At 50.3% G+C, this 27,228-nt stretch overlaps 1 protein-coding gene across 5 annotated transcripts; it reads left to right on the top strand.

Moving 5' to 3' along the window:
- The first annotated feature begins 406 nt into the window (after window positions 1-406).
- On the top strand, window positions 407-26,827 carry LOC128336788 (uncharacterized). 5 transcript variants are annotated; one of them, XM_053276949.1, is made up of 20 exons: window positions 407-526; window positions 4,228-4,391; window positions 5,658-5,787; window positions 6,399-6,492; window positions 6,946-7,096; window positions 8,554-8,716; window positions 9,759-9,884; window positions 10,399-10,461; window positions 11,139-11,261; window positions 12,359-12,514; window positions 13,146-13,199; window positions 13,733-13,947; window positions 14,716-14,792; window positions 15,785-15,895; window positions 16,298-16,390; window positions 17,782-17,889; window positions 18,810-18,931; window positions 19,681-19,803; window positions 20,882-20,924; window positions 21,678-24,904. In XM_053276949.1, the coding sequence occupies exons 2-20, from the start codon at window positions 4,289-4,291 to the stop codon at window positions 23,172-23,174; spliced, it is 3,552 nt and encodes a 1,183-aa protein (XP_053132924.1). In that variant the 5' UTR covers window positions 407-526; window positions 4,228-4,288; the 3' UTR covers window positions 23,175-24,904. The 5 variants fall into 5 exon arrangements, with proteins under 5 accessions (XP_053132924.1, XP_053132925.1, XP_053132923.1 ...); XM_053276950.1 differs by having other exon boundaries at window positions 417-526; window positions 4,209-4,391; XM_053276948.1 differs by lacking the exon at window positions 407-526 and adding an exon at window positions 647-792 and having other exon boundaries at window positions 4,209-4,391.
- The last annotated feature ends 401 nt before the right edge of the window (window positions 26,828-27,228 follow it).

Here is a 27,228-nt window from a genome sequence, read left to right as displayed (position 1 = left end):
ATGCTCTTCCCAGAGCAGCCCCCTCTGAGGGGAATACCTTGCAGTGCTCACACATGTCTCCCATTCAAATGCAAACCAGGGTGGACCCTGCTTAGCAAAGGGGACAATCCATGCTTGCTACCACACGACCAGCTCTCCTCTGGAGAGCAGAGGTTTATGAGGGATGGGGCTTACTTCTGAGCCCCACAACTTCTAAGGCGGGGGGGGGGATCTCATAGAAACCGGTGCTTTGGCACACTCCCAACAGTTCTGTGCCCACGAGCTTCCTTTTTATTTTATTTTTTAAAACCACGCATGGAAGGGCATAAGAGAGTGTCAAAAGAGTACCGGAAAGTCAGGCAGCGGCCTGTCAGCCTAGCTAGCCTAACTCTATGGGCTGTCAAGGCCCGCCCACTTCGCGGACCAGATTGACGAAGGGCTTCGCCGCCACCGGCCGGAAGTGACGCTGCTTGGCAGGCTGGGGCGCGGGAATCGAAGCCGACGGCGGTGGCTGGGCTGGCGACGGGTGGACGAGACCAAGTTGTGGGTAAGCGGGGGTTGGATTAGGGAAAGGGGAGCGGGTGGGTTGTACTATGCAGAAGAGGGGGGTGCTGCAGTTGGAGGGAAGGGGGGGTGGGAACGCCACCCCCCAGCTGCCTGTTTGGGGTTGCAGTGAAAAAATTGGCCGGGGGGGGGGAATGTCGTTAGAGTGGGGCAGCTTGTGGGGTGGGGCCTGGCTGGGGGTCTTCCATGGGGCTGCAGTGAAACCCTGGGGTTCATGATGAAGTCCTCCTGGGTCAGGAGGACTTGGGGGTAAGTGGAGCCTGGGGTCAGGCTGGGCAAAAGGGCTGGAGGCATGGGGTGCAGAGGGGTGGTTGCTCCCTGCGCAGCCGCCTGCTTGCTGCCTGCAGGCTGGCTGTCCGTCCGTCAGGTAGAGCTCTGTGGTTAACTGCTTGTTTTTGCAAAAAAACCCACCAAAAAACCAACAAAACACCCCATCCCCAACCAGGAGTGGCAGTGATAATGAAAACACCCAATTAAAACACGCCACAAACTCACACAGAAAATGCAACCCGGAACATTTTAAAACTCCCTGGTGTCCCAGGTCCCTTTTTATCCACTGCCGCTGATCCGCCAGCTGCGCTCGTTTCTTGAGATGAACGACCTCAGAACGGTGGTACATTGGCGGGTGACCTCCAGGCTGGACTACTGCAATGCGCTCTTTGTGGGGCTGCCCAACCGGAGAGGTCCGTCTGCAGTTGCCACCGGCTTGTCTGGTGGCTACTCGGGGACAAGCCTTCTCCGTTGCTGCCCCGAGGCTTTGGAACAGGCTCCCTGCTGAAATAAGAGCCTCCCCATCTCTGACAACTTTTAAAAAGGCAATCAGGACACATTTGTTCACCCAGGCTTTTAATTAGACATTGTTTTAATTGTGTTTTTAATAGTTTTAACGTTTTAAGTTATAAATTGTAATATTTTCACTGTTTTATTTGTTGTTTTTATTGTTTTGTTGTAAACCGCCCAGGGACTTGTGTTTTGGGCAGTATACAAATATGTTAAATAAACAAACAAACAAATCTTTTTTTAAAAAATGGATAGATCCCACTTGAATTTTGTCAACACCCCCCGAATGCCTATGATACTTTGGGGTTGCGAGGCAGGGCCTCAGCTGTTGTCCAGTGGACTGCCAGCTCACCCCTAAGTTCAGCCTCTGCTCCGCTGAGCCTGTGCGCCCCTCCTGCTGAGGTTTATTTATTTAATTATTTAGTACATTTGTAGACTGCCCCATACATCCCTGGGCAGTTCACAGTATAAAACCAATCAAAACATTAACATAATTAAAACAACTCAAAATGCAATACAAACTCAAAAACCGAAGCTTTAAAACTGCTGAACAGGTATGTTTTCAGGGCCTTCTTAAAAACATTCGGAGAAGGGGAAACTCTAATTTTGTGAGGAAGCGCGTTCCAGAGTCCCGGGGCAACTCTAGAAAAGACCAGATTGTGTGTACCTTGCTGCCCTATCCCATCCCGCTCTTCTCTGTGTGTCCCTTGTGTATATCGGGTTGTGGGTCAATCAGCAGCCAAGATCCTGCCTCTAGCTCTCCCCGTCTTTGTGCCTGCTGGACCGTCGCACAGTACACAATTCCTAGGTGAGGGTGGTGGTACACATGCAGCCAGGAGCCTGCTCTGCCTTGGCTGACTGTGCATCCTCCTCCTGGCTGATCTGAACATGTCCCTCTCTCGCCCTTGTGCTCAACGGGCAAGCTTCTCCATCACTTTTCCCCAGGTAAAGGGGCACACTGAGCTCCCCAGCTCAGGAGGGCTGGAATGCTCTCTTTGCTGCAAAGCTTACTCAGTAGCTCAGAGACCTTCCCCTCTTGTGTGCAGGCAACGCAATCTGCAAAAGTGTCCGTGTGTGCGCGTTATCAGATTATGGAGGGGCTGTGGGATAGGATTCCTTCTTATCCTAAGTGTGGCAAATAGCTTCTGGAGTGGGGGGACTTTTGTTAGGTGCTGATAAGGAGAGTTAGTCCAAAGCTTTTATTTACAAAAAATATGAAGACCCAGAGGTGCGCTTATGCATCTCCAGGATTACACCCACTTTGTGCCCCCAAACATCCTTCCTTGTTTATTATTTAATTGTAAACTGCCCTGAGCCATTTTGGAAGGGCGGTATATAAATCGAATGAATGAATGAAGAAAGAAAGAAAGAAAGAAAGAATGCTCTTTCCTGCCAATACATGTTAGCAGCTGAAGGAATAAAGCTTGCTTCTCCTTAAATTGGCAAATAACTTATTTAGGAAGTCACTTATTTAGGAACCCTAACCTCATCTTAAGCCTTAGGTTGTCATCGGGCTGCAACAGAGGGTCAAAAAGTAGCGAGGCCCCTCCATCGACCTAAGGAGGACCAAGTACCTTCTGGACCCTGTCCCATACACACACACACACACACACACACACCGTTTTAAATTTTGTTAGATTTTTAAAAAAGATTGTGAGCCCTTTTGGGACAGGATTATTAATTCTAAAGAATGCTGTAAGCTGCTCTGAGCCTTTTGGGAAGAGCGGGATATAAATATAACAAACAAACAAACAAACAAACAAATAGGTGCTGACTGTTTGCACATGAATTCCCAAGGGTTTGCCTCTCTTATACAATTGTTAAATAACCCAGATGCATACTATAATCCCCTCCCCTTCCAATATTTGCCTGACTAAAAGGATCAAAAAATGAGATTACATGTAAATCATGAAATTGGAGCAAGTGGTAGTGGTTAGAGTGTTGGTCTAGGGTTCAGGAGACCCGAGTTCAAATCCCCACTCAGCTGTGAAACCCACTGGGTGGCTCTGGACCAGTCTCTTCTCTCTCAGCTTAACCTACCTCACAGGGTTATTGTGAGGATAAACACAACAATGTACACTAGGCTCCTTGGAAGAAGAATGGGATATAAATGTAAAAATAAATACATGTAATTATTATTAAGTAGACAACATGAAATGATTCAGAGAGAGAGAGAGAGAGAGAGAGGTTGAAAATAGTTCCAAGAGTTGCCTTTCACTGCAGTAAATGTGGTGTGTGTGCATACATTTCTAAGAAAGAAACATTTCATCTTCCTCCAGTCTCTGTGGGGGATGAAACTAAGATTGTTACCCCTTTAACTTTTTCAGGAAAATAATGTGCTTTTACATCCCAATGGTAGGCATAAATTCAACAGGATTTCCCCATTTCTGCATCTCTATTCTGGAAGTGCTACTTAGGTTGAACTTTTGTCTGTGTTAATAATAATAAACTTTCTTTGTTGCCCCATAACAAATTGTTCTCTGGGCAGCTCACAGCACAGCATTAAAACATCAAGTAAAAACACATAACACATGAAATCACAACAACCCTGAGCTTAACTGGCTTTTCCTGTGGTTGTCGTTGGCGTCAGTAAACCATCTCTTCTGCTTCTTGCCCGTGTTTTCGTGCTTTCATTATTTATGTCATCCAGATGGAGTGAGGGAATGGAACTTTCACTGATTTTATAAATGGCTTTTTGCCTAGTTCTTATTTCAAAGAAAGAGTCAGCTTTTGAACCATTTTCATGTTTGCCCTTTGCACGTTCCCAGCCTTCTCTCAGCCAGTCGATGGCAAAATAATTGGGCTAAATTAGGCTAGACGTTTTCACTGCAGAAGCAGAATGTTGCAGTGCTTTCCATGTCCTCCTCTTCTCCCCACCACCCCAGCCTCACCTTCTCTTTCTAGCATTTATCCTGCAAACCTCCTCCAGCCTTGAAGTATTCCGTCCGTTGGGAGTTCAGAAGTCATGGGGTCCACTGACGAAGAGGAGAGTGAGTGTGTCATTTTGATTAATGAAGATGACGCTGAGAACACTTCGGAGAGTTCTGTTTTGTTGATTGAGGACTCAGGTAATGGCCATGTCAGGTAACGGAGGAGAGCTGGTCTGGCGGTAGCGAGTCTGAAGTGCCCCCTTTGCTAAGCAAGGTCTGCCTTGGTTTGCATTTGGATGGGAGAGCTGTAAGATACTCCTCTTAGGGAATGGAGCCAAAACCCGGTGGAGGAGCATCTGCTTGTTTAAAATCATCTCTGTTCCATCTAGAACCAGGTTGCGCTCAGAACACAGTAAAATGCTTCCAAGCCTCTTAAAGAGCACGTAAGCCAGAGCAGGCATTATGGGGAGACAGAACGGAGCACTTTTCCAGAACAGATCAAGTTTAAAATGATCAAAAATCTAGTTTATTTACATAAGTACAAAAACTAAGACAGTTTACAGGCAAACAAGGTCCAAATGTACAAGTGAGGTACCTTTCTTCCTGTCTGGTGTTTAGACAGGAGGTTCAGGAGATCTTAGATGTAAAGCTGCATTTGCATCATGATGAATTCTGCATGCTCCTAGTAGCCATGCAGCGTGGATTTGGCGAACAAAGCTTAAACTAACACAGAAGGTAACATTCTAGAACCGGCAACCCCAGGAAGCCCCCAGACCAAAGTTGGCTTCTGCTTTTAAAGGAGAAAGATGTGGCTTTCCCTGTCTGACAAACGGAACCCCGGAAAACATGTGCAGATTAGCAACCTCCCGTTTAGATTGGAGCAGCCATCCTTCTCCCTGAAGGTGGCATGTCCTTAGATGGTGGTGGAGTGCTTCACGGGCACACGGAAACACACACAGGTCACCTGATCCACAACAGGCTTGTGTGAAGTACACAGGCCAAGCAAAGGTGCTATCAAACACTCTCAAAATGGAGTTTAGAATCCAGGGAAGTTGTGATATAAGGATCATTTGGGCTGAACAAAGGCCTATTTCATCACACAGATCTTATCTTTAGGAACATAGGAAGCTGCCAAGTCAGACTCTTGGTCCATAGAGCTCAGTATTGTCTACACAGCAGCTTCTCCCAGTTTGCAGGCAGAAATCTCTCTCATCCCTTTCTTGGAGATGCCAGGGAGGAACTGGGAACCTTCTGCTCTTCCCAGAGTGGCCCCATCCCCTCAGGGGAATATCTTACAGTGCTCACACATGTAGTCTCCCATTCAAATGCAAACCAGAGTGGACTCTGCTTTGCAAAGAAGACAATTCATGCTGGCTACCACAAGACCCGCTCGCCTCCCTTTTTCAAGGATAGCTTCAGTCCCCCTTGCAGTAAAATGATTCTCAGCCCATTTGCCTTTGGCAGAAGGCTCTCCCTCGGAAGAGAAGAGCACAGATGAAGTTGTGGACGAGGAACGGGAGGTGATAGTTACTTTCTGCAAGCGAGCAAAAGTGATGCCCCATGCCAGATACGACTGTCCGACCCACCCCTTTGAGTAGGTATTATTCCAACACAGAGGAGGAATCAGACTGCCCATTTCCCTTCTAATTTGCCTATCTGCCGTGGCACATCCAACTCCTAGGACTTTGTGTGTCAAATGGGAGGCATTCTGGGCAGGACGACAATCCCCAGAAGCCCCAGGGCTTCCTGGGCTGCCCAGCATCACTCCCCCACACCCGACCCCCCCCCAAGCCCCCAAACATTGCTGTGCCACCCAGCCACTCCCGTGCCAGTGCTGGGTGGGCAGTTAAAGGGCCCCCCGCTACCAGCATGCTCCCTGCCCCCTTGCTCTGATGCCTCCTGGTGGGGGGTTGGGGCTGGGAATTCCGACGTTGGTTGGAATTCTCCTTGTCCTGACATGCACAGTCCTACCGGCTCCCATATTCCAGACGCATGATGATATTTCCTGCCATAAGGTGGGAAGTCTGGGGACTGTCGGTTCGGCCTCGCCTCCCAGTCGATTCGGCTGCGGCCCCCACGATCCTGCAGTGGCGAGCCGTATCTGTCTGTGCAGTTGGACGTTCGTGGCTAAGCCTTTCCCGAAGTGGGTGCAGAGGGCGGCTGCTGGCGGCCCGTGCCTGACAGCGGCTTTCCCCCTCCCTGCAGGCGGGCGGAATGCGAGGTGTCCTGTGCCCTGGCGGGGAACGCCCGGACCTGTGGCCAGTGCTACTGCTACATTTGTGATAAGCTTGCCGCGGAGGTAAGGAGGGATGAACGAGTGTGGGTGGTGCCGAGTGGGCCCTGCTCCCAGGATGTCCTCCGGGGTTGTCCTCGTGCAGACCTCGTACGAACTTTGCTTTGCATCCCTTGGGAACGGCTCCCCGCTTTGCCGCCGGGCGTGGTGTGTCTGCTGAGTCAGGTAGAGCTGCGCAGCTCTCCCTGGTGAATGGCCAGCCTGCAGGCAGCGTGGCTCTCGGGCGGGGAGGGGGGCCACCCCAGCTGTTGCCAGGAAGCGGAAGCAGCTGTGCGTCCTTTGGCACCCCACCGTCTTGTTAGGATGAGCTTCTGCCGATGTTCTGCATGGTTTCCAAAGCTTCAGACCTTGCAGCTCCTTCCTGAGCCTTCAGGGGAGAGTGGGATTACGATGCGGATCAAAAGTGGGGGCCGTGTGTGCAGGCAGCTTGGAAGCCTTCCTTCTCCCTCCCTCTTCCAGTGCCCAGACTGGACGGCGCCTTCGCTCTGCCACTGCAACGCACACAACAAGAGCAAGTACTGGAAGAGTCAGTGGGATTTTGCCCTCACCGGCGGCCTCGCCACGTTCAACTTGGAGCTCTCGGAAATCGACGCCGACGTCCGATACGGGGGTGAGTGGCTGGCGGTGAAGCAGTGTGGACACCGCCGGAGACGGGTTGCATTAAAAGCGGAGACTGGTGGCTGTATTTGTCTCATTAAAAATACGTACGTTAAGGACTATTAATATTTCCCATCTTCAGCGTTCCCTCTAACAAGGATTCCCAATGTTGTTGACTGCAACTCCCAGAATCCCCCAAAGAGCCATTGCAGCTGGGGATTCTGGGAGTTGTAGTCTGGGAATCCCTGTTAGAGGGAACACTGCCCATCTTTCTGCCAGGGAGCCCAGGGCCGTGTCTCTAGCCACCTAATGGTGCAGTGGGGAAGCAATCTGCCTAGAGAGCAGGAGGTTGTTGGTTCGAATCCCTGCTGGTATGTTTCCCCAACTATGGGCAGCAGCGATATAGGAAGCAGCGATATAGGAAGATCCTGAAAGGCATCATCTCATACTGCATGGGAGGCAGCAATGGTCAACCCCTCCTGGATTCTACCCAAGACAACCACAGGGCTCTGTGGGCGTCAGGAGTCCACACCGACTCAATGGCACAGCTTTACCTTTATATTAAGCTGCCTTTTTTATCCAAGCCTTTGGCCAATGGGCTGTCCCTTGCTCTTTTTAAATGTTGAGCTACGCCTGTTCTGTGTTTATGTCTTCATTGAATTGTTTTTATCTTGTTGTAAACTGCCCTGGGGTCTTAGGACAAAGGACGGTATATAAATATAAGCAAATAAATATATGAGCATCTGAATGGTCCAATCCCGAATTATTCTTATTTTGTAAACTGCTTTGAGAGGTTTGCCTGAAAAGCAGTATATAAATGCAAAATAAATAAAAATAAATACAGTGGCTTGCCCCTTCCCCCGTGAAGGCTGATTGCCAAAGGGACGAGGTCACAGCAGTGAATCACTGAGAGATGCCATGGAGGGACAGCTACTTTGGGCTCATAGGAGCCTTTGCTTATTTAACTGGCTGCTTGTGTGGGAATTCCTGCCGTGGGTGAGGCAACGTTAGTTCTGGTCCCTCTTCTACGATGGCTTTATGTTATCAGAACAGCGTGGGATGGAGTCACAGGGCAAGTGGCAACCCTTCTAAGTTATGCCGAGTGAGTTGTGAAGAAAAGAAAAGGGAGAGGAGAGGAGAGCTGGTCTTGTGGTAGCAAGCATGACTTGTCCCCATAGCTAAGCAGGGTCTGCCGTGGTTGCATATGAATGGGAGACTTGATGTGTGAGCACTGCAAGAGATTCCCCTCAGGGGATGAAGCCGCTCTGGGAAGAGCATCTAGGTTCCAAGTTCCCTCCCTGGCAGCATCTCCAAGATAGGGCTGAGAGAGATTCCTGCCGGCAACCTTGGAGAAGCCGCTGCCAGTCTGTGAAGACAATACTGAGCTAGATAGACCCATGGTCTGACTTGGTATAGGGCAGCTTCCTATGTTCCTAAGTATTTGATGGTTGACCTTTTTCTCCTCTTCAGGAACGATCCTTCAGAAATTCACGCACGACGTTTCTGTGGAATATAACAAATACCTGTCTGGTGAAAGAGTTCCTTCAGATTTCCACCCATGTTTTTGTTACCGGAATCTGGGTCCTGGGCAGTGTCAGGCATGCGGCCTCCACCTTCTGAATGTCGTATACAGGTAATGGTTCTGTCATGCTAGTACACCGCACCAGAACGTCTGTGTCTGGGCGGTTCGCAGCAACAGTCCTGCCGACCAGGGATGTTTGAACGTGCCCCCAGGAACGTGCTGCGGATGTTACCGTTTCCGTCCCATAGGTGCAGGAGTTGTGAGCGGCTCGTGGGGGAAGCCCTCTTGTGAGTAAACATGCATTGGGTGAGGCTGTCAGGTGGATGAACAAAACACATCTTCCTCCAAGAGCTTGAGGTGGAGGTTATTCTTGCTCTCTCTAGTTCAGTGATTTTCACTTTAAAGCCCTTAACGGTTTGGGCCCTGGATACCTGAGGGGACCGTTCTGCTCCGCAGGGTAGCTGCCCGCTTGAAGAGGCCATTTGGGGCGACACTGCTCTGGGTGCCGAAAACGAGGGAGGCTTGGCTGTCGTGCATGCAGGACAGGGCCTTCTCAGTTGCTGCCCCCAGATTCTGGAATGCTCTCCCGGAGGCCATCCGCTCCTCGGACTCCATCACAGTTTCTAGATAGCGTGTGAAATCTTGGCTTTTCCCCCAAGGCTTTTGTATGGTCGTTCCTATTGCTTCTGCTTTGTATCTTTTATGGTTATACTGTGCTTGTTTTTAAATCTTTTAACCAGATTCGTATCTTTATGTTCTAGCTCAGGGTTTCGTCACCTTGGGCCCCCAGATGATGACGGACTACAACTCCCATCACCCCCAGCCACGTGGCTGGGGATGATGGGAGTTGTAGTCCGTCAACACCTGGGGGCCCAAGGTGAAGAAACCCTGTTCTAGCTGATATCTTAATTGTGTATTTTTTGTCGTCTTTAACTTTTGTGTGAACCGCCTTGAGATTGTTTTAATGAAAGGCGGTATAGAAATTTAACAATAAACAAATAAAATAACAGCTCCGAGGTCCCTTTTGCCAGTGCTTCTCAAACGTGGGGGCTTTATTTGGGGGGGGGTTATGTTTCTGAACTCGCCATGTTGAACGTTGCAAACGGTCTCTCCACGCTCGGATCCTTGACTCTGAACCTTCTTGGCTTTCCAGGTATACTTCGGTGTTTGATCTCGTCACGGCCTTCCTAAATCGGGCTGAGCAAGAGACCCCCAAAACAGAGGCCATCGTGCTCTTGGGGGCAGCTAAAGAGATTGCCCTCCACAAGGACCCAGCTTTGTAAGCATTGCTGCAGCACTTCTCCTGATGCAGGGGTTCTCAAACTTGTCAGGGGGTGATGGGAGTTGTAGTCCAACAACATCTGGGGACCCAAGCTTGAGAACTCCTGTCCTAATGCCTGTTAAAGCATTAGAGATGCATCTTTCTAGAGAGGCTTTTCAACTTTTTATCCACATATATCAGGTAGGTTTCTGAGTTCTTGGTTTTTAGCTTTTCACTTTTAATTTGAAACTTCTAAAATTTGTGATTTTATAGTGTGGTATTAGTTTAGTCTTTTAACGTTGTTGTTATTTGATTCTCCACAAGGGGAATTCATGCTTTCAAAGAATTGTGTGAAGTATCCAGAAAGTCAAGCGGGAGGTGAAATGGTTGCTCGGCAGGAGACAGGTGGGTGGGGGCTGCCCTAGGCCCCCCCCCCAACTAAAACCGCAGCAAAAACTACCATTTCCCTCCCAAGAGAAACACAAACCAAAAACCACGAGTCACCAAGCTTGTGTTCTCACTTCTTGGGCAGGTACTCACGAGACTTTGACCCATCCTCTTCACCAAACCAGGCTATATCTTGTCTGATGGCCAGGTAGGTAAGGCACCAGGTCCCCGATCCTTGGATTCATGGCACGCTTCACACCCCGTTGTGCTTTTGTGTGGGATCATGGCCCACTCTTCTGGCCGCGGCTTCCCCAAGGTTGCAGGCAGGAATCTCTCTCAGCCCCGTCTTGGAGATGCTGCCAGGGAGGGAACCGGGGACCTTCTGCAAGCGTGCAGATGCTCTAAGGAATACACTAAAATGAATGACAACAAATGCCCCCCCAAAAGCCCTGGTTCCTTCCAAAGGGCCATAGGGATGCATGAAATTTCATACATTTTCCCATTCTGGGTTGCAGACGCGCATTTCATAGCCTGCCCCAGACCCACAATAAACTGCACCCTAAAACAAAGGCCCTGCAATGCCAATATTTCTATTTCCAGAACTGGTGGTGGTGGGGATGCATGCAATTACTGTTCCCCCCTCCCCGCTGGACCGGCAAGTCTCACGAATGAGGCCATCCCAGCATGCTCTGCCTCGCCTGATTCTTGTCCCAGCTTCTCCACTCACCTTTAGCACTGAACGGAACTATAGCAGAATGTGAATGAGAAACCGAGATGAACCCCTTGGGGGGTGGGGGTGGGGGCAACCTCTTCCCCTTCCCCTGCTTTTCAATTAAGCACCAGTTTCCTCTGTCTCACTCTTCGTGATTTCCCCTTGCCTTTCAGGATCACAAGGCGGCTCCAGAGGCTGCTGGTGCTGAACGACTTCCCGAAAGCGCTGCAGAGCAAACTCCTCCTCTTCTACCAGGCCATTCCTTTCCCGACTCACTGCTACGCCTTCTCCAAAAGGTATGTGTGTGGGCGTCACGTCACGCCTCCACAAGGGCTTGTGGTAGCCAGCAGGACTGGTCCCCTGAGCTAAGCAGGGTCTGCCCAGGTTTGCATTTGAATGGGAGACTAGAAGTGTGAATACTGTAAAATATTCCCCTTATTAGGGGATGGAGCCCCTCTGGGAAGCGCATCTAGGCTCCAAGTCCCTTCCCTGGCAGCATCTCCAAGAGAGGGCTGGGAGAGAGACGCCTGCCTGCAACCTGGGAGAAGCTGCTACCCGTCTGTGTGGACAATACTGAGCTCGATCGACCAAGAATCAGACTCAGTATATGGCAGCTGCCCATGTTCCGATGTTCCCCTCCTGCTTGTTCACCAGGCTGTGGTCCAGCGTCTGCCCTCTTGGGCGTTTTCCCTTGGACATGCCTTTTTAGGGATAGAGTCAGGCTGAGGCATCATAAGGGGGTACGTTACTAGGTTAGAAGTAACTGGCCGTAGGGAGGAATGGGGCCATTCCTCCTAGTTCAGGCAACCTTGGTCAAGACCTCTTGGTGGATGGATGGGAAAGGACCCCTGTCTGGCAAGCAAGCAGAAGGAGAATTCACAGGCAACTGACTTCTCAGCTCCCTCCCTATCGCCGCTCTGCCTTCTGTCAGGAGGGTTTCTGTTGCTCTTTGCTGATCTCCCATCTTTAAAGAGAACTCGTCTGCTTCTTTCTTCCCCGCCAACTTGGATGAGTCCAAGAAGAGGAGGCAAGAGGGAGATGTGCTGGTCCCACTGGCACGAGGTGTCCCCAACTGCTAGCCCTCCAGATGTTGCTGAACTCCCAACTCCCATAATCCCCAGCCACAATAAATTGTAGTGGAGGGTTATGGGAGTTGTAGTTCAGCGACATCTGGAGGACCCCCGGCTGGGAACCCTTGCTCTAGCGCACACCACAGAAATCTCCCTGGAGGAGTTGTTGTTCTCGCACTACCTGGAGCATGGCTTCTGCGAGGGTGCTGGCATTCCAACTAGCCTGTGCCCAAACAGCTGAGCTGGGGCAGCTGGGGGGTCTTCTACCTGGGGCCCGCTTCACTTCTCTCCTGAACTCTGCCATGATCTTGCTTTCTTTTCAGCCTGAGTTTCCTGCCTTGGGACCATGGATTGTTGACTTCGGTCTTAAAGGGACAGAACGTCACGGGTCAGAGGACTCAGAAAGGGAAAAAAGAGTGTCTCTGTGAAATAGTTCCTGTGATCGAGGCCCGGATTGAGCGGCTGGAAAACGGCCAACAGTAAGTCCCCCCCTAGAGCGGCGGACTTGTCAAAGAACTGCCTGGTTGGATGGCACCCCCAGTTCTTTGATGTTAGAGATTTTGGGTGGGGACGGGTGTCTTAAATTCCAAGGCCTGTTCCTCGTGGGGACTCCACTTCTGTTTTTAAAGGGGGTTGGGGAGTCTTCTACTTGGGTAAATATGGTATTGTGTGATGTCATGTCGCCAAGAGGAGACATGGGGAGAGGAGAGGAGAGCTGGTCTTGTGGTAGCAAGCATGATTTGTCCCCTTAGCTAAGCAGGGTCTGCCCTGGTTGCATATAAATGGGAGACTAGAAGTGTGAGCACTGGAAGATCTTCCCCTGAGGGGATGAAGCCGCTCTGGGAAGAGCATCTAGGTTCCAAGTTCCCTCTCTGGCTTCTCCAAGATAGGGCGGAGAGAGATTCCAGCCTGCAACCTTGGAGAAGCCGCTGCCAGTCTGTGAAGACAATACTGAGCTAGATAGACCAAGGGTCTGACTCAGTATATGGCAGTTTCCTATGTTCCTATGAGCGGCGAGCTGTTGGAGCAGGCTGTGGATCCTTCCGTGCCGGGCCCGTGCTGGGAGTGTGCTTGTCCGTTCCTGCCCTCATGCCTTTTATCCTCATTCAGGTACAAGGAGCTGATCCGCTACTTGAAGGTGGTGAAATGCAGTGATGCCCAGTGGTGAGTAACCCGGAAGCGCTCCCAGTGGCAAACGGAGGGGGTTTTAATCTCCAGCTTACACCCTCTGTTGATTGGTCTGCCGGTGGGATTTCATTTAACAAATTGGCCAGCTGGTAAAAGCGGCACCCAGGCCCCAGGACTGTGGGTGTTGTGTGTGTGTGTGTGTGTTTTTTTTTGTTTGTTTGTTTGTTTTGCTGCAGTGTGTGAACACAGCAAGCAATGAATGGTCCCCTTTGCTAAGCAGGGTCTGTCCAGGTTTGCCTTTGAATGGGAGACTACATAGCTCATTGGAACAGCGCCTGCCTGCTTGCATGCAGAAGGTTCCAAGTTCCCTCCCTGGCAGCCTCTCCAAGACCGGGCTGAGAGAGACTCCTGCCTGCAACCTTGGAGAAGCCGCTGCCAGTCTGTGAAGACAAGACTGAGCTAGATGGGAGGAGAGTTGGTCTTGTGGTAGCCAGCATGATTTGTCCCCTTAGCTAAGCAGGGCCCACCTTGGTTGCATATGAAAGGGAGACTTGGCCTCCCCCATGTAGGATGCAGAAGCAAAGGGACAAAATACCCTTCTACAAGTGCAAGACCGGAGACTTTATGGGTGCTGCCCAGGCCCTCCTTTCGTTCCACGCCAAATCCCAGTGCACTGCCAGCCGCTTGACCCCGCTTCAGTTTGAGACCTACCTGAAGATGTTCCGGACGGGGTACGTTCCCCAGGGGAGGAACCTGGAGGACTCCGCCCAGTGGACGTTTGTGGGTAAGAATTCCTCGGTTCCGTTTTCCCTTGGGCCGGCTGGTAACTGGACCTCTCGGGGGTTCTCAAGCTTGGCTCTCTGGATGCTGCGGGACTTCAACTCCCATCATCCCCAGGCCCAGCGGCCTACCGAGAAGCCTTTCCCACATTAGCCCAGGCTTGTGGACCTGAGATCAAAGGTAGCTTCTCTTTTTCATGCTTTGAAACGAGAGCCAAAGACGTCTCCATTTTTATCTTAATATGGAGCTGCTTTGAACATGCTAAAGAGAGCCAGTGTGGTGTAGTGGCTAGAGTGCTGGACTAAGTCCAGGGGACCCGAGTTCAAATCCCCATTCAGGCATGAGACTGGCTGGGTGACTCTGGACCAGTCACTTCTCTCTCAGCCTAACCTACTTTACAGGGTTGTTGTGAAAGAGAAACTCAAGTATGTAGGACACCGCTTTGGACTCCTTGGAGGAAGAGCGGGATATAAATGTAATAATAATAATAATAATAATAATAATAGGAACATAATATATTCTGCAATGATATCTATAACAACAGCAACAACATTGCCAATAAAATTCAGCCATCCCAGGTCCTTGGGAAGGACTCAATGTCTGGATAAAACAAACCAGTCAATAACACCTGTCTGACTGTGTAAATAAATAATAATAATAAATAATAAAGCTTGGCTCCCTAGATGTGGCTTGACTTCAACTCCCATAAGCCCCAGCGACAGTGGCCTTTGGCTATTGTGTATTCTTTCAGCTTTTCCTCCTTTTCTCCTAGGTGACCCTCTGAAACTTCCGTATCTGCTCAAGCTCACCTTCACGGTCTTCTACAGTTCCCCCTTGTTGTATAGCAGCGTAAGTACCTGGAGGTGTTTTTTGTTTTGGTATTGACTAACTCTCTCTTGGAGTACGTCCTGGGTGGCTTAGCTCCTCACACTTGCTCCAGAGGCAGGATGATGCAAACCAGTAAGCTTTGGAAGGGGAGCTGGGAAGAACCCCTCCCAGTTTTTCGGTCCACCCTGCTCTAGGAACAGCCACCATCCATTTCTCTCCACGGTCTGGCCCTCTCTGTCAGCTTTTAGCATTGTGAATGTTCTTCCTTCTGTCTTTCCCTGCTCACTGAGCACAGAGACATCTTTTTCAAAGTGGTGCTCCCCTTTATTGAGCAGGGGGAGAGCACCTGGCCCTATCCATCCCCAGCACAGCATCCCTGCAGGGGCTGTTGCTGGTGTCTATCTTATGTTTCATTTTTCGATTGTGAGCCCTTTGGGGGACAAGGAGCCATCTTCTTTCTTTCTTTCTTCATATCTATGTTAACTGCTTTGGGAAATTTTGTTGGAAAGCATTATATAAGTATCCGTCGCCGTATTCGTATTTTAACTCCTCCTCGTAACCTGGGTATAGAGCCAACCTTTTAAAGTGGTGGTTCCCTTATGGTTAGCAGGTGGAGTTGAGCAATTGCTCCTTTCCTTTCCAACACAGTGATTCTTTCAACAGCGGTTGCTGGTGTGTGTGTCTCTTGCTTTTAATTGTCAGCCCCATTGGGACGGGGAACCCTCTTACCGCTTTGAGAACTTTATTACAATTGGGAAGTGGCATGTCAGTGTTCGAAATAGTTGTCCTTGAAAACCTTTGTCCTCCTTGTGTCTTACTCTTTTATGGAAAAAAGGAAAGCAAAACTTAGAAAATCACTGCCACTCCAAGTTAATCGTCAGAGCAAAAGCCAGTCCCAGAACGGACGACTCCAACTAGAGTGCGGGAGCTGTTTCCCCCCCCTTGCTGTGGGACTTCTTGGGTTCTGAAAACGTTGTTGGTTCTCGTAACAAGCCAGCCACTTTGTGCTGCAGGCTGAATGCTGGAGTTCTGTGGTAATGATTTTTGGCAGCCACCCTGTTTTGAGAGAGGACGGCCACCTGACTGCTCTTACCTTGGAAGAACCGCCTTGGGAATTCCAACAGGTAAGCCAATGACGTTTTTGTTAGGGCAGGTAGCTCATTACCTGCTCTTACTGCCTTTTGCTAACTGGGAAAAGAGGCACCTTTTAAAAAGTGGTGATTCTCTTTATTGAGCAGGGGGAGAGCACCTGGCCCTATCCATCCCCCGCACAGCATCCCTCCAGTGGCTGTTGCTGGTGTCTATCTTATGTTTTTTCTCTGTAAACCGCTTACATAAATAAATTGTGGCGGCGGTGATGGGATTCGTAGTTCAGCAACCGCTGGAGGGCCAGGTTTGCCCAGCCCTGGTCAAGACGCTGCTTACGATTTGCTAGAAAGTACATGATCCACAGCTTGCTCTCCTGCACTGGGGACTGGATCTCCAGATCCGTTTTAAAAACTCTTTTGCTATGATTTAATTGGCAGTTGGTCTTAAATGAGTCCTGTTTTATCGTGGAGGAGCTGGAGAACAAAATCAGCGCTCGCGTTTCTTTCCCCGCAGATGTGTTTGGAGCACACGTGAGTACCCGCTTACTAATCTGACAGCTTCCTGAAGCACCTAGTTTCTGGGCCCGGTTATGCCAAGGGCCCAAACCCTTGTGTGTGTGTGTGTGTGTGTGTGTGTGTGTGTGTGTGTGTGCCTGCCTTTTGTGGCAGCTGTTAGTCCTTTGAGAGCCCTGCTGGGTGAGGCCCAAGGCCTATCTGGGCCAGCATCCTGTTTCCCTCTGAGAAGGCCACCGGCAAGAGATGAGGGCAGGCCCTCTCTCCTGCTGTTGCTCCCCTGCAACTGGTGTTCAGAGGCATCTTGCCTCTGAAGCTGGAGGTGGCCTCTAGTCCTCATACTAGTAGCCATTGATGGACCTGTCCTCCATGGATTTGTCCAGGCCCCTTTTTAAAGCCATTTAAAGCTGGAGACCAACCCCTAATCAGGGCAGAGAGTCCTCAGCCTGATGTACCAATGGCCTGGCTTGGTATAAGACCGTTTCATGTGTCCAAGCAAAAAAAAAAAGGGTAAATACGCACACACACCTGTAGCCAAAAGGCCGAGAAGCAATATATGTACATATCACACTACGCACCATCTTGGAAATAGGTATAGGAACAGAGGAAGCTGCCATTTACTGAGTCAGACCTTTGGTCCATCTAGCTCAGTCTTGTCTACACAGTGGCTTCTCCCAGGTTGCAGGCAGGAGTGTCTCTCAGCCGTATCTTGGAGATGCTGCCAGGGAGGGAACGTGGGAACCTTTGCAGGCAAGCAGGCAGGGGCTCCTCCAATGAGCTGCAGCCCCATCCCACATGTAGTCTCCCATTCAAATGCAAACCAGGGTAGATCCTGCTTAGCAAAGAGGACCATTCATGCTTGCTGCCACCAGACCAGCTCTGCTCTCTGGTATACTTCCCGCTGTGTGTATGTGTGAGAGAAGAGGCATTCTTCCGTCTAACCTGGCACTTGCTACATGCATAGTCAGAGGAGAGCTGGTCTGGTGGTAGCAAGCATGACTTGTCCCCTTAGCTAAGCGGGGTCCTCCCTGGTTGCATAGGAATGGGAGACTAGAAGGGTGAGCACTGGAAGAGATTCCCCTCAGGGGATGGAACTGCTCTGGGAAGAGCAGAAGAAGGTTCCAAGTTCCCTCCCTGGCAGCATCTCCAGGGCTGAGAGAGACTCCTGCCTGCAACCTTGGAGAAGCTGCTGCCAGTCTGTGTAGACGAGCTAGATGGACCTATGGTCTGACTCAGTATATGGCAGCTTCCTATGTTCCTATAGTGTCGTATAATAATTACCAATTAAAAGAGAAAGTTGCCCAATAATCAGGGCCCCTCTTTGGTGGGTCCAAAGGTTTTTAGTCTAACCATGCGCCTCAAAAATTGCCGCTGTCTTTCTGACTGTCTTTCTGCTGCCTTTCCTCCAGTTGCAGCTGGAAGCCAGCCTCCTTTTTGTGGTCGAGGCGATCCGTCAGATGTTCCTGAAGGAATCTCGTTACCTGAACTCTTTCCTAGAAATCATCCTGGCCTTTAGGGTAGGTTTTTGGCAGGACTTCCAAAGCCACAATGAGCGGTTCGTCCTAACGAGTCAAGAGGGCACCAAAGGAGGCAACTCAGGTTGCTCCTTTCTCTCCCGCACTGCCTGCCGGGTGGCCATTCATCAGGTAGGGTAACCACACAGCTCTACCTGACGAATGATCAGCCTACAGGCAGCCTGGTGGGGCAGGAGAGCCTGCAATTGGCCAAACTCTGTCAGGAGGAGGAAGAAACGCAGGAGCAGCAGAGAGGAGCAGGGAGCTTAATCCAGCTTATAGCTGAGCTCCTACTGAGTACCACTGGTTGGGAACCCCTGGTCCGCACAGACCAGCAGCTGCTTCTCCAAGGTTGTAGGCAGGAGTCTGACTTAGCCCTATCTTCATCTCTGCCACCTCAGTAATCTGGGCGACATCCCTGTAGTGTAGGCCAGTGCTGTCTCCTTCCTTCAGATGGGGCCAGCCTGAAACTGAGAGAATAGTGGCTTAGCTAAAACAGTCCCGTGACCAATTATTCCATACCATTTGAATCGGGGACTGTCCACCTCATCGCCCCAGACTCTTAGCTGCTTGGAGTGGCAGGACAGGTCGCTGAGGGGTGTCTTGGATGCTTTGGCGCTTTGCAGGATTGGAAGGGCTTTACGGTGGGCCCCTGCAGGTGGCCTGTCGAGCCTGAGAAACGGGCGGCTTGCCTGAGGCCACTTTGTGAATGCCAAGCTGAGGTGGGATTTGAACTCGGGGCTTCTGCTCTGACCAGCATGCTCCATTAGCTGTGCGGCCCAGTTGTGGGGTTACAGCACGCTGTATGGCCAAGAACCGCGCATGCGTAGGTTGCCCTGCGCATGTGCTGGATGCTCTCAGACGCTCAACCGGTGGGCCCACTCTCCTTTTCTTTCTCTTCCCCTTTCCTCTCGGTCCAACAGCATAACTTCTGGGCTCTGAAGCTGCTCTTCCAGTCCTTGTCGTACCATCAAAAGGCTCTGCACACCATCGCTAGCTTGACTCTCTCGGACCTCAATGACCGGAAAGTGGAAATGCTGGAGCAGTAAGTGGGCACCCTGAAGCGGCTGGGTTTGGTTGTTCTCTGGTACTCCCTGAAGCGGGAGCAAGCTGGAATTGTCCCCTTTGCTGAGCAGAGTCTGCCCTGGTTTGCATTTGGATGGGAGACTACCTGTGTGAGCACTGCAAGAAATTTCCCTCGGGGGATGGAGCTGCTTTGGGAAGAGCGCCTGCCTGCTTGCAGGCAGAAGGTGCCAAGTTCCTTCCCTGGCAGCATCTCTAAATGGGCCTGGGAGAGACTCCTGCCTGCAACCTTGGAGAAGCTGCTGCCAGTCTGGGTAGACAATACTGGGCTAGATAGACCAAGGGTCTGACTCAGTATATGGCAGCTTCCGATGTCAGTCAGAATGATCAGCTGGCTTTCCCTTGGCTGTCTGTGGTCAGCAGAGGCAGCCTCAAGGGAACTAGGTAAGAGAGTGTCCAAAGAGGTTGATTCTTTTCTCTTTTTAGGCCATTGATGCCTGTGTGTTCATTGGCCTGTGCCAGGAGTAGCTCATCCTAATGAGCTGGGGGGGGGAACGAAAAGAGGCAGCCCAAGTGACTCCTCTCTCTCCCCCCCTCCCCCCTTCTCTCTCCTCCCCCCCTCCCAAGAGCCACGCTGCCTGCAGGCTGGCCATTCGTCAGGTAGAGACAGATCTGCAAGTGGCCCTTGATTTAAAGATGCCTGTGTGGGTTGTCAAAGAGCTGTCTTGACCATGTTCAAACGTTGCTTCTCGTTCCTTTAATGCTGCTCAGGTGGCAGCACCTTGGTCCCGAGTATGTGGAGAAACTGCTGCACCTGTTCCTGACCTCCACGGACGCCAACATACCATCGATCGGCCTTTCCATCATGAATGTGATCACGGAGAACATCCACCTGTGAGTGTCCCGTGGAGCCGTTGCCACTCCTTAGCTCTCCCTTTTGTCATGATGGTGGCAAACAGGTTTTGCAAACAGGCCGGGAGAACAGACCTTCTGCTCGGGTTACAGTCAGGGTGGCGCTGATTTTATTCTGCCACCTGAGTAAATAATGCAAAAACAAGGATGTTTACATATCTTTTGTCTAAAGCTGCTTCCAGAGAGAGGAGAGCTGGTCTTGTGGTAGCAAGCATGAATTGTCTCCTTGGCTAAGCAGTGTCTACCCTGGCTTATATTTGGATGGGAGACTAGAAGTGTGAGCACTGGAAGAGATTCCCCATAGGGGATGGAGCCACTCTGGGAAGAGCATCTAGGTTCCAAGTTCCCGCCCTGACAGCACCTCCAGATAGGGCTGAGAGAGACTCCTGCCTGCAACCTTGGAGAAGCCGCTGCCCGTCTAGGTAGTCAATACTGAGCTAGATGGACCAATGGTCTGACTCAGTATGTGGCAGCTTCCTGTGTTCCTCCTTCCAAAAGGCCATGGATTGCATTTAATTTCCACGCATTCCTATGGCCCTTTGGACGGAACCAGGGCTTTTTAGTGGGCATTCCCTGTCGTTCATTTTAGTACATTCCCTAGAGCATCTGCTTTGCATGCACAATGTCCCAAATTCCCTCCCTGGCGTCTTCAGCCAGGGCTGAGAGAGACTCCTGCCTGTAACCTTGGAGAAGCTGCCGCCAGTCTGTGTAGACAATACTAAGCTAGACAGACCAAGAGTCTGACTTTTTATAAGCTGTTCCACCGGCCTCAGAGGAGAGGCAGGAACATCAGATGTTGCAATTAAGCTCTTCTTGGACTCCATTGGGAAAGGCCCACCCATTTTCCAACTCTCTTCACACTCCATCTGCTGTGTACTCCTGGAATGTTGACTTCTACAGCAGGTCAGGCCAAAATATCGTCTCTGGTGCAATCACAACAAGCAGGCACCAGGGCAAACGTTGCACATCAGGTGATCAGTGCGAGGCATATTTGGGGGATGTATGAGGAAGGTCCGTCTCCAGAAGATAATCCTGGCCCCAACTTCCTCCCTTCTTTCAGGTGCCCGTGGGCGAAACAGGTTGGCCAGTTCCTTCAAAAATGGGCAAGTATCTTGGTGCTTCTCCTAGGGCCCAGCTCCTCCAGGGTTGTGGATCAGCAAGGGATACGGGTGGTGATGGGTGGGCATAGGGAAGATGTTGAATGGGTGGACAACTGAGAGAGGATAATAGCCGACTTGGAAGGTCCTTTGCTGTTGAACTAGGGTTGGCAAACTAAGTTCTGCATGGGGGCAGGGTACTTTTTCCCAGCCAGTGACTGGGAGTACTTTTTATGCAAAATGAGTGCGCACCTTAGAACGTGGTACGGGATTGCTTGATGGAGTACCAGATATTCCCTGTGTCCGTACATGGCAAGGAAGATCAGTAATGGAAGCCAAGCTGTATGTTGAGCAGCTTGTTGACTGTGACTGACTTTCACATTGACAACCCCAAAAATTCCTTTACAACATCCTTTGAAAAACACTAAGTTAAATGCTCCACAAGCTCCCTTGGACTTTTAAGTTGTATGTTCTTAATGCATGCCCCTCTCCCCCAGTGTAGGAGGGTATCCCTTTAAGATGGGTTGTGTGATCCTCTTGCTTCTGGTAGACAGAAGGTTCCAAGTTCCTTCCCTGGTAGCATCTCCAAGATAGGGCTGAGAGAGATGCCAAATGCAAATTAGGAGTCTGTCCATGATGCCCTGAGGGGAGGCACCCCCCCGGTTCATCCCCGTCTTGCTCTGGAAAACAAGGCTCTGAAAAGCTCCACCTTTTGTTTCTTGCCGTTTTTTTTTTTTACTTGCCTCTTCCTCCCTACAGGAACATCCTCCTGCCCCATCTTCACTCCCACCAGACATGGCTGCCCGCTTAAAGAACCTAGTGAAGGACTTGGTGGCAGAAGAGTTTAAAAAGCTGAAGACGCCAGCGCCTGATCCAAGGCCCCAGCTGCCCCATGGCCAGTTAATGCTTCCCACCAGGCCCACTGGTGCCGTGCCAGCACTAACTCCTCCAGTTCAATCGTTGGCCACTCCACCTAGGGGGCGCTCTGATTTCCAGCCCTCCATTTTATCTAGCCCTGCCCGTTGCCCTATTCCAGACTGTGAAAAGGGCCGCTTTAGACTTCAGCCTCCTGCTAAACACCACAGACACACAGCCAGGTCGCTGGAGAGTTCTTATCGGTGCTCACCCGATCCGCGTGACGCTGCTAAAGGCATTTCCAAGCAGAAGAAGAGAACCCATCTGAACCACCCGGACACTGATGAACCTGCCCCCTCCAGACGACGTGTTTCTCTGTTGGGCTCTGATAGGCCTCACGTTATTCAGTCAGACATGCCGGATGTCCAGTCTCATCGGCCATTGGGCAAGGAAGGAGGGGGATGCTCGGCAGATGGGGCTCCTGGTTCTTTGGAATCTCCCTTCAGATTATTCAAGCCTGAGGATTTTGATATCCTTCTCACTAAAGTATGCAGAACATTAGAGGCTAACCCAGATCCTGTTAACTGCGCTCCCTCGACTCCTGTGCATTCTCTGACTGCCAAGGTTCTTGCTTCTTTGTCTCCAAGAAAACCCGTCTTCCCATTTCCCAAGCTTTTTCGAGAGGTCATTCAAAAGGAATGGGACTCCCCAGCTTCCTCCAAGGGGCTGGGGACTTTACCCAAACATTTTTATACCTTCTCTCCAGAGATCATGGCTATGCTCTCTGTTCCTGTGGTGGATGCACCGGTAGCATCTTTGGTCTCTGGATCAGTATTAGAAAAGGATGGAGAGGGAAATCTCAGCCTCAGGTCACCTGAGGACAAGAATATTGATTTACTCTTATGTAAGTCCCATGAGGCCTCTGCCTTAGCCATCAGGGCTTCTGCAGCCTGCTCTATTGTCGCTAGAGCATCCGTTCTTTGGGCTGGAGAACTTTTAAAGGACTTGCCCAAGGACCCGGTCAAGCTCAGACATGGCATTACCAAACTGGCCAAAGCAGCAGCCTTTATAGCCGATGCTAGCCTGGATAGTCTGCAGTTTTCAGCTCGCGCCGCAGGTTTGAATGTAGCAGCAAGAAGAATCCTCTGGTTAAAACATTTGAAGGTAGACCCCAAGAAACAACTCAAGCTGGCTTCTTTGCCTTTTAACGGCTCTAAGCTCTTTGGGAAGTCTCTTGATCAGGTTCTGAGAGAAACCAGGGTTAAGAAGAAGACCATGCCTTCAGCTAGGAAAGACACTAGGAAGCCCTCTCACTCTTCCAGATCTAGACAGTCCTGCAGTTCCACAACTTGGACCAGCCTTGCCTACGCCAACTCAGTTCACCAGGAACACAAAAAATAGTCTCATCAATGACTAGCCTCCTCTCCCTGTGAAGGGAAGCCTCATCTATTTCCTTCTGGCATGGCAAAACTCCACACAAGATCACTGGCTCCACTATAAGCAGTGGTTGCTGCTCCTTGACTTCCTATCAGTGCCTCCAGAACACTTTTGCTCAGTACCTCTCTCCAGGAACCTGATCAGACATCGCCTTACAAACAGAGCCATTCAGCATCTAGTCCAGATCAAAGCAATAGAACCCGTGCCTTGAACAGAAAGATAGCAATACATTTATTTTATTTTATTCTTGGTTCCGAAAAAAGATGGGTGCTGCAGTCTTGGACCTGAAGTGTCTCATCCAGTTCATATGGAAACACAAGTTTTGCACGGAAACGCTACGCACCATAAGCAGAGCGATCCAGCCCAAAGATTTTCTAACATCAGACTTTCCTCAATCCCGCCAGACTTTCTTCAGCGCCACATGAGTATTCACCAAAGTACTGGTGACTTTCAGGGCTCATATGAGACTACACAGCTTGTATGTCTACCCATCTTTCCATGACTTTGTCAAATCCCCGTCCTTCCAGAGGGCCTCAGCAGACATTCACCACACCATCCATACTCTCTCCAACCATGGCTTCCTAGTGAACTTGGCAAAGAGTTCAACCACTTCCTCGCAACGGATCTCCCATCTGGGAGTGGTAACAGATATCCTTCAATTGATGGTGACTCTTCCACTGGAACGGGAGAACAAGATCCACTTATGGGTACAAAGCATTCAATCCCACCTATCAGTGAACCTGATGGCACTTACTCAACTCCCGTTGCTCCCCCGTCCCCACCACCACTCAGATATACCAGACGATGTGGATTGCTTTTTTCCATTGGTGCAGGCCTCACCACATTCCCCCGCTACAGGCAAACATTTCTCAAGTACTCTCCATCTTCCAATCTGGACTCTAAAAGGGCTTTAGGCCCAGTACACCCAGGAGACAAGTTCTGCACTCTCTTCTGATCTCTTGCCTTCCTCCAGAGTACCTCTGGCTTAACATCCACATCGCAAGAGGTTCTTACGCTGTGAATCTAACCTCCTATGCTCCACAGTTCACGCATCATCATCTTGGAACCTAAATAAAGTTCTCGGTGCTCTCATCAAGCCTCCATCTGAGCCACTCAGATCAGTGCCTCTGAAACTCCACTCCTACAGATGACCATTTCTTTCAACCATTCCATCGGCATGCAGAGATTTGGAGCTTGGCGCTCTCTATACACAGACAACTCTTGCCTCTTCCAGCCTGACTCAGTGGTTCCAAAAACAGATTCTCACCTTCCTCCCTAAAGTCAATACATCACTCCACAGAAACCAGGACGTTATTCTCCCTTCATTCTGTCCTCCTCCTAAACATCCTCAAGAGAAGTCCTGGCACACCTTAGATGTTTGCCAAGCGCTAAAGGCCTATCTGAAAGGCACAAAGAGTTAGACAACCAGACTCTCTTTCTGTATCTTTTCACCCTGCTGCCATCGGCAGCAAACTCTCCAAAGGTACCCTTGCACGCTGCATCAAGGCTGTGGCCTATGAACCTCTAGTGCCTCTTGCCCCTCATAGGATTACAGCACACTCAACCAGAAACTTCGGCAGCATTTCCTGCTAACGCTCCCCTCTCGGAAATATGTAGAGCTTCCACTTGGGCGTCGTTCTCTCCTTTCACCAACCGTTGCAAGCTGAATGTTTACCAAGCAGCTTGGGGTTGTACCGCGCTGCCTCAGGCTATTCCTCCGAAAAGCAATCGTTCCCTACTAGTTACCACTTGGGTACATCCTGTCTGAAAAGGGATACCCTCCTACACTGTGGGAGGAAGAAGCATTGGTAAAACTTACCGTGAAGGGTTCTTTCTACACAGTGCGTGGAGGATATCTGACCCGCCCATGGTTTATGGGTGATGAGGTTTAATTGGCTTCTTCTGGCCATGAGGGGAATCTTTATATCACTCTGTGTATAGTTCACTAATATTACAGTTGAGGTTCTTGTTCACAAAGGTCACATTTGATAGTCTTTGCTTCCCCCCACTCTTCTGAGCCACCTTCCTCTCTTATGCCACACAGTCCTGGAACCGGGAGGTGTCTGTTCCCGGGGCATCATGGGTATACTCCTGATTTGCATTTGGCCCTGTCTGCACAAGCCATCTTAAAGTGGTCCTCTCCACACACTGCAGAAAGAACCCTTCACCATGACTTTTACCAATGTTTCTTTCTTTCTCTCCCTCTCTCGCAACTCCTGTACAGATACAACCTTTTGGCTGGGCAGCTTATGACGTTTCCAACTTCATAGCCATTTCCCAAGCTCTTCCTTAGGCCTGTTAGCCGAGGCTTTCCAGGATTTGCTGACTCGGGATACCTTTATGTGGCTGCAGCCTTACTTGGATGATGTGCCCCGCTCAGGTTAAAAGCGTTTGTATGTGGGCCAACAAGACCGCCTTCCAACCGGAAGCTCCAGATGTCTGCTCCTGGAAATGCACCCTTGTGAGCTATGAACTGCCTGCAGAGCCTGACTTGGAGGTTTTTTGGGGGCATAGAGTCCAGGTTTGGTATTGGGAGAAGCAATAGCGGCTTATCCTAACGTGCCAGGGGGGCGTTTGCAGCTTGGGTTGCTCCTCTCTCGCTCTTTCCTCCCCGCCCGAGAGCTGCGCTGCCTGCAGGCTAGCCATTCACCAGGTAGAGCTGACCTACACAGCTCTACCTGATGAGTGGCCAGCTGCAGGCAGTGTGGCGCTCAGGCAGGGCAGGAAGAGCGAGAGAGAAAGATACTGCCAGGAAGCAGAGGCAGCTATGCCTCTCTGGCACCCCCTGGCTCCTTTGGATGAGGCTCTGCTGGGGAGAAGAAATCCCACCTGTGATTTAGAGAGTGTCAGCACAGACGTTTTACAGGCTTGAGCCGCCAAGTTCCCTGCCGTCCATGTTCGGTCCGCACGGAGCACCCAGATGTGAAGCACCCCCAGCAGTTCCTTGGTCATGCCGACCATGTGATGCTTGGGGAGACGTTGATGCCCAGACTCCTCCTCCATGCTGTGGTGTGTCTCTCCCACCCCACCCCGGGCTGATTCGTGTTTTGCATCCATGCACAAAGCGGGAAATGTGGGAAGCCCCACAGAGCATTAAGTGCCTTGCAACACCGTGTCCAGGTCTTGCATATATACTTGTCAGCATAGCAACACAGAGCACAACCTCTCACCACCTTCCAGCATCTTGTGGTAGAGTGCATGTCCCTGAAGCTATGATGCCCAGACCTGTGGACGTCCTACTACAGAGGACAGGTTCTCTCAGTAAATCCGACTGGGATTTTGCAGTTCTTCAGAGTCTCATCTCTCGTCGTATCTTCCCCTCTGTTTCTGGACTGTTCTACTCAAAAGCAAATCCAAATTTGACCCAGTTAGGGAAGTGCCCCCCCGTTCTCCAGATGTTTTGGAAATGTTATACTCTTGTTCAGCAAGTTCTACTTATAGTTAAAAACATTAATGGCTACATTTTGTGCACCTTTTTGGGAAGAGTTCATATACTTTGTTGAATTTTTTAAAAAACCCATCTCCTTATAAAGAGTTTTGTTTGTGTGTATAGAATGTTACTACTTTTTTGCTGTGTCTAATTTTAAATGCATTTATTAAATTAGACTGCACATTTATTTATACTCTGTGTGGATTCCTGCAGCACTGTGGTTTAATGCCTACGTCGTGTCCCTCGAAGTGGCTCTTACACTAGAGTAGGGGGTTGCCAACTTGTGGATTAATTCTGGGAGTTGAAGTCCAGCCACATCTGGGGAACAGAGTTTGAGAACAACTCAAACAACATGCTTTGGCATGTTGAACGTGGCGCTCCATTTAAGGTGAGACAGAAACTTCCTCAGCCCTCGTTTCAGTGCAGGGAAAATAAATGACCTTTGAACTCAGGTGCCCCCCACTCCAAACGGGCTGTTCGCGAGCCTGAGCAAATGTGGAAATGGTTTCTTGGTGCCGCAGCTGCGGAGCGGAGCGCTGGTGTTTAATGTGTGCGTGCACAAATAAAGGTCTTTGCAAAGCAAGAACA

Source organism: Hemicordylus capensis, chromosome 13 (genome assembly GCF_027244095.1).
Source record: "Hemicordylus capensis ecotype Gifberg chromosome 13, rHemCap1.1.pri, whole genome shotgun sequence".
Classification (NCBI taxonomy): Eukaryota; Metazoa; Chordata; class Lepidosauria; order Squamata; family Cordylidae; genus Hemicordylus; species Hemicordylus capensis.
The sequence above is the reverse complement of the archived record's forward strand: the minus strand, read 5'-3'. Positions and strand labels throughout refer to the sequence as shown.

Excerpts from the sequence above, each read along its gene's own strand:
- LOC128336788 (XM_053276949.1), top strand. The coding sequence starts at position 4,289 with ATGGGGTCCACTGACGAAGAGGAGAGTGAGTGTGTCATTTTGATTAAT. Across the intron at positions 17,890-18,809 it reads AAATCATCCTGGCCTTTAGG|CATAACTTCTGGGCTCTGAA; the intron begins GTAGGTTTTTGG and ends TCGGTCCAACAG. Across the intron at positions 18,932-19,680 it reads AAAGTGGAAATGCTGGAGCA|GTGGCAGCACCTTGGTCCCG; the intron begins GTAAGTGGGCAC and ends AATGCTGCTCAG.